The 10,204-nt window shown below is 41.6% G+C and overlaps 1 protein-coding gene across 1 annotated transcript in view; it reads left to right on the top strand.

Moving 5' to 3' along the window:
* Positions 1–4,212, top strand: part of LOC118421126 (pulmonary surfactant-associated protein D-like) — a 17,391-nt gene extending 13,179 nt beyond the window's left edge. Inside the window, exons 3-5 of the mRNA XM_035828287.1 lie at positions 621–754; positions 1,277–1,487; positions 3,806–4,212. Of these exons, the coding sequence (XP_035684180.1) occupies positions 621–754; positions 1,277–1,487; positions 3,806–4,212 (752 nt within the window). The remainder of the gene's footprint in view (positions 1–620; positions 755–1,276; positions 1,488–3,805) is intronic.
* Positions 4,213–10,204: the final 5,992 nt, after the last annotated feature.

Raw genomic sequence — 10,204 nt, forward strand, 5'->3', positions numbered from 1 at the left:
CCCCCCCCCGTCCAGTGGATGACCAAAAAAGCCCGGTCAGAATAGGGTTAATCTTCTTCAAGGACAAAGAATACTTCTTACATATCTTTGTCCATTTCCTTGACTGTATTTTTCGCTTTCGTAGAATCTATTACAGAACATTTGTAATCGGGGAACTTTGGTTTGTCAATATCACCGACATGACAAAAAGAGATATGCGATATGACTGCAATTGTTTTCTTTGTTTTTACATTCTAATGATTTACAAAAATGTATTCTGCTGTTATCAGTTAACTAGCTCGTTCCTCTAAAGTGGGTACAGCCAAACGACTAGGTTTTGTTATATTTTTAGATTAGTACAAGTAAACATTTGTACGTTATTCACGTTGTAAAATCAGCTCATTAGATTTTAACGTTTTTTTCATGCCTTCCTAACCCATTGTTTTCAAAATTCGTCACAATTTTCTTGCCCCTTATCATGACTTCACAATAAAGAGTATTTGTGGTAGTGTAAGTAGAGACTTTTATTACAACGATGCTCCCATAGTAATATCTTCTAGCTCTTCTTTTAGCTAGCTAGAAGTCTTTCAGCTATATACTTTACAAATAGTGATATCTTCATATTTTCTATTACATCTCAGACCGTGCTATGGAGATGTGGAACCAGATAAAAGTCAGTAAGATGTTCTGGCTTGTGCTGGGTTCCGGCCTATTGATACTAGTGCTGGTTGTTACCGGTGTGATCCTGATAATCGGTTTCGCACCTGGAGGGAGGGTAAGTCTTCATAAAGCTAAGAGCACAACCCGCTATACGTGCAAATAAGTGCTATTTACATGCCAATACGTGGGCAATCTTTTGGGATCCTTAAGAGGTAAGTACCGCCTTGGTACGAACTCGTGGGGAATCCGACGGATTTTGGAGCACGCAGACACGCCGTGGAACTTTACGTGCAGGCAAAGCTTTGTGTGTCATCGGGCTGCGGATCCGCTCCCATTAAGTGCCAATACAGGTGACGTGCCTGTCTTGTACAGCCTGAACGTTTTCAGAAAAACGTGGCGGAAGTGGCCTCCCGAAAAAAAAAACGTACGGACAAATTGCACGTATAGCTTAATATGTTTTTGATGGAAGGAAACGACGTTAATTTTCTACGTCAGAGACACGTTGGTTGGTAGCATTTTTAAAAATGGTTGTTCAGTTTCATTACTCTCGGATACAGGAATGTGAGAAGATTTCATATTAGCTGTGGAATGAAAAAAGTCAATTCTATCTTATAGTTTAAAATGCACCTGTTTATAGAGTCAAGTTGAAAATGTGATGAGCCGGAGTGGCCAACAGAATTCTAGCACTTCGTGGTCGTCGCCCTCCTATAAGCAGACAAGCTCGCCCGTCGTCAGCTCAACCTCCTTTTCCTCACTTTCGGGATGGCGGCCGACAGGATCAGAGACAGACACCCACCGTGGAAACACCGAGATCTTACTGACAACGATCGCACCTCTGGCAACCACAGGTAAATCAGGAATAGATTATTTAAATCTTAGATCACATCTCCGTACGTGTTTTGTCCGTTATGTTTTTTGTTGGGGGGAGGCGCGTCCGTGTAGGACTGGCAAGAGCAGGGAGGGAGTACGTCAAGTGCTTACCACTTACGGATCCCCCAATTTGCCAACGTTTTTGCGAATAGACAACACACAGTTGCACATACGGCGGGTGACCTAGGTTTAACCGTATAACAAAGTTATGGCTGAGAAATGGCTTCCAAATCTCACTGTATCAAGTTCATTGTGACGGTGACTTCTTGTCTACAGTACAAACATATATGTTCAAAATAACTTTTGTTGAAGGGTACCTTACCTTTTCTTATCCTAAAAATGTTCTACATTTATGTGAGATGCATCAGTTTGCCGTGTTCTATTCAACTGCAATGACTAATGTTTCTTCTACTTTTCCTTCCTTCAGAACTTAACTTCTGCAAGACCAAACCTTGTCAGCATGGACGCTGTGTGAACCAAAATGGCGGATACAAATGTACCTGCCCGACTGGATGGACTGGACAGAACTGTCAGCATGGTGAGTATGTTCTGATTTCTATCAATGCAAAACGGTTTATTCATAAAAAGGCTTCGCAGCTAGGTGCTGAATTCTGCCGTCCTTACATACATTTATTGCACTTTATCATCATATTGCACTTGGTGTTCATACTGTCCTACAACCAATTACCCGTTTATAAGTACAACTAGACTTCCACGAACAAATGGAGAATACCTTTATTCAAGACTAGAATGTCTCATTTATGAATTACTAAAAGAGTACCCCATCCACTGCCTCATCCAATTGCATGTCAGCTAGTAATACTGTGTGTCTATTCAGAGCATAGAAATGTCCTTATAATGGTGACCTGACTTCCTGAAGTTCCAGAGACAAGATAAAGACTGATTCATCATCAGTGTTACTGTTCAGTCTTTGTTGGAATTGTCAAAAAAGAAATACAATTTGGTCACTAGGAAATTGGAAATACAACTTAACTTGCAATTGTGAATAGATGGAGGATTGACGTTTTGAAGTTTGTGGGACTTCATAGAGATTGGATGTTTGCTGGTAGGGTGTTCCATAAATTGGACACTCTTTTTACTCTGTGACTGGAGGGTAACCTCCAGCAACAGAGTCTTGTGATCACTTTGTGCGTTGAGTGTTCGCACCTATATCTCTATGTTCCGTATGCCACAATCGCATGTGGATTGGCATGTCGTCTGTACTCCGTTGCGAAATGATGCACGTTCTTTTTTTTCGCCGTAGCTGGTTTCATTATGAATGTAATAATTCAGTTTTCACCCCTACGCCGTCCGGTATAGTGGTTCAGGTCTTCCTTATGATCGCGCCTTAAGCCTTGTGGTAATTGGATACCGTCAAGCAGATAATGTCCTCGTTGGAATATGCCATCTCTTTCGGGCTTTGCGTTTCCAGTATTGAGGTTGGTTTGACATAGCATACTGCTAACATTTTGCGCGGTTGATAGTCATATGCATTTTATGCATATGGTTAGAATGTGTTCGATCAATGGGATCTTTTTTTTCGCGGTAGCTGTTTTCATTATCGATGTAATAATTTGAGAAATCACCCCTATTTCCCCGGTACTATGGAACAGCTGGCCTATAGACGATGGGGTTTCGCAAATACTTATCTCCAAGCAGATATGGGGTTATGTTACGCCCACAGCTGTCACTGGCCCACTTTTTAAAATGGTGTGCGTCTCAGGTATCCATTGTGAAGCTGTGTTGTTGTTTTCATTTGGTGTCGTTCGATTGAGACGCTGATTTCGCTGTTATTGCTTACATGACTGTGTTTTAAATTTTGCAGTGATAGGTATGTTTTGGTATAAGATGATGTGATGTGTTCTGTATGCGATACACCACAGAAAACATACCACACATACACCACAGAAAACATCACAACCGACATAAACCATAGTTAGGTCACAGAGTCTGTTACCTACGGTCACTTGTTTTTAGTTTGTTTTTGGCTTAGGTAGATTGAAACTGTAAGAAAAGGATAATCTAGAATGGGTAGGTTAAATCGATTGGAACGATGGAACTGTGAATGTTGGGCCCATGGCCATGAGTAAGGATTCTAAAAAAACATAGTTCTACATAATGTTCTTGGTGAATCTTTCTCTAAGGGCCATTCCAGATGTTGTTGCATTACGTACATCTGGTACATGCTTTTAGAGGAACAATTAAAAGTACAGAGGAAAGAGAGAAAGAGAGGCTTCAAGTAGTTCATATGGCAAGAAATGTGATGAGATCTGGTTCTTCTTATGTTATGTTTCAGCGCCATGCCCTGACGATTACCAGAAGTACCATGACGTTTGCTACAAGGTGTTTGCCACACCCAAAACCTTCTCTGACTCGTCTGTGACCTGTGAGACTGCCGGAGGCACCCTCGCCATGCCCCGTGACGCCGGCACCAACACCTTCCTCATCAGTATTATGAACAAGAACCGTCACGCTGACGCCTGGATCGGTCTACATGATCGGAAACGTGAGGGACGGTGGATGTGGATAGACGGCACCCCATCAAGGACTGGCTACACGGCATGGGGACCAGGGGAACCCAACAACCAAAACGGCAAACAGGACTGCGCCATGTACTGGACTGCCAATAGAAGCCTGTGGGATGATGCGTATTGTAACCGTGAAGAGAAGTTCATCTGCCAGGTCAAGCCATCAGGTCAGTAGTTTTACTCAGGGACGGAGGATATAACCTCCAACGGAGTATTGTAGTTGGGTGATGTGGCAACTGTTCGCAGCTGTATACTAGTATTTTTGTTCGCTTTGCTGCATTCATATGTTTTTTTTTCGAATGTCATGTCAGCTCGTATTTGCATGATGGTGCACTTTTTTTTTCATGGTAGCTGTTTGTATAAGTAATGTAATCATTTTAAAAATCACCTCTGTTTTCGGTATTATGGACAAGGTCAGCCATGTCCCCATCTTGTTTTGACGGGCTATCTTCAAGCAGATGTGTTATGTCTAGCGACAAATTGATATCATAGCTGTTGCTCCAGATAAAACACCTAGCTGATGTTAGGCCCCGGCAATACTTTACTACAATGTTTACTATACCAATTACTTAATAATCAACTACCTGTACAGAAATGGAAACATATCACAGCTCAATGCAAAAACCATAAATATCTACGGCCTCTTGTTTTGTTTGCTTTACGAAAGACTAAGGCCATGTGGAACTGCACGCAACAGTCCCTCAAAACGCAAGCAGACAGTTAAAGTCGTTCCATAGCTTTAGGAGGCCGTAAGGGCATTGAAAGAGGAAGGTACCAATATTTTTTTTACACCTGAGTACGGTGAAATAAAGAAGTTAATGCAAAGTGACTATTCATAGGGCACAACTTTTGCAGCTACGCCCATACCTGATATATGGCACTTTTACAACTACAACTACAAGTACCACATGGCATATTTTCCCGTTTTTGGAAATTCGTCGCACTGTGAATTTTACATATACAATGGATAGACAGAAGGTAAGTGTAGTCACATAGCCTTTTAAGGCCATAAGGGAAGTAGGGTGTTATCCTAGTATATATATGTCCGGTGCACAGTATAGGAATGATACACCTTAAGAAGATATTAAACGACAGGTACCTTAGTTTTCTTTATGAGGCCTATAGAGCATGAAATATAAAATTTATATACCAAACTGAATGTTCAAAAGCGAATGTTTCTCTTTCATTGGACAGATGTCAACGTTGCCCTGGGGAAGACTGCGTTCCAAACAAGCACCTATAAAAAGGGGGTTGCCGATCTTGCCGTAGACGGGAACACTGATACAAATTACTGCGATGGTTGCTGTACACACACTCTCCCTGAAAAGGCGAATCCCTGTTGGTGGGTGGATCTTGGCCATTCCTACATGGTGGACAGGTATGTGAATTTGTTTTGTTTTGTTTTGTTCTGCTCTGTTCTGTTCTGTTCTACCGAGGAATCGGCAATTATTGTCATGATTTTGGCTGATATATACGAAACAGAGGTTCGCAAGGCCTCCATCGGGATAACTTGCAGTGAATCACCAACTCCAGACAGAACGATTTTCTCCATCACACACAGCCCCATCACATGTGTGGTGGGTTCTTTAACGTGCTTAGGATGTGGCTAGCTCTCCCCAAACACGAGACCTCCATTTAAGGTCTTATCAGAGGAACGGCCCTAGCCGAAGCTAGGTACTCATCTTCACCTGAGTAAAGTGAGAAAAGCCGTGTAAAGTACATTTCCCAAGGGCACAAGATCGGTGACATGGCAGGATTCGAACTCGAGACCTCTCGGTTTTGAGCCAAACATGTTATTACGCGGCCTCACGCCTTGCATTCCCAGTACAAGCTCTGGATATACAGGAGGTAGGCCATCGGACTCGATATGGTGCCACCAGGAGGTGAAACGCAAGTTTTCGAGTTTTTCCCCCTGAAAGCGGTAACGCAGAGCGTAATACAAATAATTCATCGACAACCAGAGATACAAATTTGTCCACAAAGAGGACAATTTTTACGAAACATTGTTACAAAACTTTGCCCCTTTTTTTTAAATCGCCGACGATTTCCGAAAACGTCCGAATGTTTGAGAGTACGACGAATATTAACATCGTACTATAACATCAAACTGAATAGAAAAGAAAAAAATGACAGCAATGAGAAAAAAAATATTACCAGAGCCCCGTTAGCCATCATAACTGTTTTCGTCTTCAACAGATATAAGTGGACGTCCCTAGGGACATTTCAAAAGTGGTCAGCATTCATTTTTACACCAGGTCGGATAGAAAAGGTTGAAAGCATCGAACAATGGTTAGGTTTTTTTCAGACATTTTTGTACAACATTTTGTTTAGCAAGGTGTGCTACAAATGGCAGTTATGACCCTTTCTTGTTTCTTTTGAAGGCCAGAAAAACTGTAAAGCGTCACAAAAACGGCAATTTCTAGTCTTATACATGGATATTATAACCGTGGCAGCCATCGCACTTGTGGTGGTAACGCCTGTTACCGAATTTGACGACAGGCATAAACCTCGTCACACAGCCCCCAAGATCAGTGACAGTAGCGATATGACTTGATCGGGCCTAGGGAGCTGGTTTCACCTGCCGAACAATCCTTCTGTGAACTGAATTTTTACATTTTTGGGTACTATTTGAATTCTTTGTGTCTTCTCAGGCCACAGCAAGTTTTTAGGGGGTAAAATCTCCCCCTTGGCTGTAATAATATTCTTACCCATCAACCAATACGAATCTTGTGGTGCATCTTTGGAAAACAATAACAGGGGTTGTGGAAAAATGATGGGAGCAGTGATGTTGTCTATAATTTGCTCCATATCAAGTTGCTAAGGCAGGCGATAGCGTTTTTTTTTTACATTTCAATGAGAACGTGCCGGTCATATATTCAACTTGCAGTCAAGATATTTCATTTGGTCCACAATTTTCAACGTTGGCTTTGTTCTCTTGTGCTTGGAAAGGGAGTTTGCCCCGCTATCACGGCAAACTACCTTCCTTGGCAAACTCCCTTTCCCGGTGCCAATGTTGAAAATCGCGGACCCCCCCCCCAAAAAAAAAAAAAACAGACCCATTTCTAAGGCTGCTATGGAGTCTAGAGCATTATTGTGTTACCGAGAGGCTACCTGCTGCTTCAGAATGTATCCTTACATACCGAGCAACAGTGACACCAGTTTTGCAGTCAGCACGATAGTTTTTGCAGTCTGCAGATCTATTGGACCAAACGACTCGGCATACGATACTATGGTATTAACTACGAGATCCAATGTCAAGTTGCTATAACAATAAACTATGTACAGAGACGGAATAAAAGAAGTGGTTGTGTTTTTAAATTTTTAAATTAATCTTTCTTATTTCAAACTAACCATTCAAAGCGAGTAAATTTGTTAAATTTAACAATTTGTAAAGTTGTTAACCTTAGAGGGGTGAAATGCACTCCCGAAGATGGCATACTTATGTCTGCAATACAGCCTATATATTAGAATGCCCAGCTGGCACCACCTGCAGTCTCGTTCTGGTGCCATGACCCAGGATGACCCCGGAAATCCAACATGGCCGCCACAACTGGAATTAACTCTATTCCAATTCTTCTTTTGTGTACCTTCATTGAAAACAAGACAACAAAAGTTCGATTACATGAACCGATGGTACAGACCAATAACCAGCATGTGGTAAAGGTAGATATTTCTATAATTGTAAGAAAGAAAGAAAAACAAAATGAGATGGAAGAAATACACGCAAAATTTACTACAACTGTTAAACTTATAATACACCCATTACACTATTCCCTCGCAGGATATACCTTAATAAAATCGTAACAAAAATAATAATAATAACCTGAGATTTTAATAATTTTGGAGCCACATAATCGATCCAGTGTGTTCTGGGTTGCATACGCTTGTACAAATTACTATGGTAACCGCTAATTGCCATATAACTTTAAAAGTTATTAATAATTATGTATTTACCCTCTAACTCAACAATCTATAAAACACCTAATTTTTAATCATCCTTTTATTACGTATATTCTGTGTGATCTTGAAATCTAGTTACCAGATATCTTTGCTTTTCATCGACCATAATGGCTACTTGATGTGTCGGTTGTGTTTTCACACTAGGAAATTTAAGGCTCATATCAGTTTAAAGGGTTTCATACCAATTATGATGGTTTTCATGGTAAGAAAAACGCAGTCCGCCATACTGTATTCCATGCTTACATTTCAGTCAACTACATCGCAATCTTTACCTATATATAACCAGCGACTTTACCTATATATCATCACATTACAACATACTTTAGAATAGCAGTCCGTTAATTTTGGGTTATTGATATTTCAAAAGATCAATTAAGCTATATGGGCCATTGACATGAGGCACCAATGTTGCGGAGAACGTACGGATGACGTCGCAAAAGTACACACACCTCACATACGTTTGCCTATATCAAGTCCTTATGAGATCTTCGATATTTTTAATACGCAGTAACTCAACTTTTGAGGCATATTGGGCCGTATTTTGTGCAGGCCTGGGTACATAAAACATTAACTAAGGGCGAGCGTGATATCAAGTCCGTATGAGGTCCGAATTGACATTCTTCATACGCAGTCGTACGCACAATGCGTACCTCATATGCATTTCAATCGCGTTGTGTTAGTTTTAAGTACTAGCAGGAGATACGCTCAGTACGGCCCAGTAGGCGGACACAAAACGATTGAGATGTGTATGACGTGCGTATTGTGTGTAAGAGTGTGCATGAAAGAAATGGCAACACGGACCTCATACGGACTTAATATATACGCTTGTGTGATTACTCCCAAAACGATTGAGATGCATATGAGGTGAGCATTGTGCGCATCACTGTTTGTGAAAGGAATGTCAATGGTCAACTCAAATTGAATTAGGATACGTGTTGTCGGGCCTTATCCCCAGCGCACGCCCCGCCTGTTCTGAGCGGAAGTTAAATCGTGTGAGCCGAACGGGATCGTCAGGGTTGCCCGTCCGGATGGTCTTATCTGACCATACGGGGGCATCCTTCAGCTCCAAACTGCAGTAGCACAGGAGAACCGCTAGGGTCGCTTTCATCATGAGGAAGGCGATGTCCTACCCAGGACAGTGGTGGTTGTAAAAGTCATATGCCTCCGTCCAACTTAGAGAGGAAACAAATATATGGGTTTGTGATGTTACATGAATAATATTTTAATGACAGAAAATTTAGGTCATAGGTCAATGAAAGAGCCTACTGATTCACGGTGGGTGTTGTTTTTGCGTTTTCGCAATTCTATAGTAACGTTATACAATGTATTTTCTATAGCCTATTCTAAACAACATAGGTTGACAGAAAATAATCAAAGGACACATTAAAAGCTTACATGCATTATCAATGACCTACAATAAAACAAGAGTTTAAAAAAACTACCATTTACCAAGATATTATGGCATGTTTACATCAACTTTGCAAACCCTTTGTTTCAAAACGCCATGATCTTCCTCCTTAGCATCTGCTTGAAGATTACTACCTTCCACGAGGGAAGAAAAGATGCTTCTTCTGTCCTCCTTGTCCGTCCTCACCAACAAAGCGATTCCACCGGAAACGGTCCGGATCCGGAAACACGGATCCGTCACGCTGGGCCCAGAAGCAATTTCCAAGCAGTTGCTCCCCCTTGTGGACCTGCGGATCATAGCAACTCATATTATACAGATTTCACCCATGTTTGTGAACTGAACTGTGACTCAACAGAACAATGAGAACAGCTCGAAACGTATCCCGATATGACCATGTGGGTGAAGCCAGCGGTCGGCCAATCAGATCGCCCGCGCGGCTATGACGTCATTTTGCCGCCAGAGCCGAGCTGTGTGTTCAACTCGCTGATTTTCTGTGAATTTTGTCCTTTACCCCCTATAACCTATTGGTATAGTCCAGTTCAGAGGTCAAATTACGTCATAGACAGGCTTCCAGAACTTTCCTGCAAGTCTGCACGCGTTTTTCCGTCCAACAAATCTCCCCGAAACCGCTCTTTCGGGCGGTGATGGCGGGTGAAGAGTCAGGTAAGATTTCCTTTTACACATTTTTCTTGGTATTTTGCTGGTCTAACCGTAGAATTTACCAGAGTTTTACAAAGTTCTAAGTTAGTTTTCTTTGTTGTTTACACGATGCAGAGTCGTCAGCGCCATTTGTTGGCAG

This window comes from Branchiostoma floridae, chromosome 8 (assembly GCF_000003815.2).
Source record: "Branchiostoma floridae strain S238N-H82 chromosome 8, Bfl_VNyyK, whole genome shotgun sequence".
NCBI classification, from domain to species: Eukaryota; Metazoa; Chordata; class Leptocardii; order Amphioxiformes; family Branchiostomatidae; genus Branchiostoma; species Branchiostoma floridae.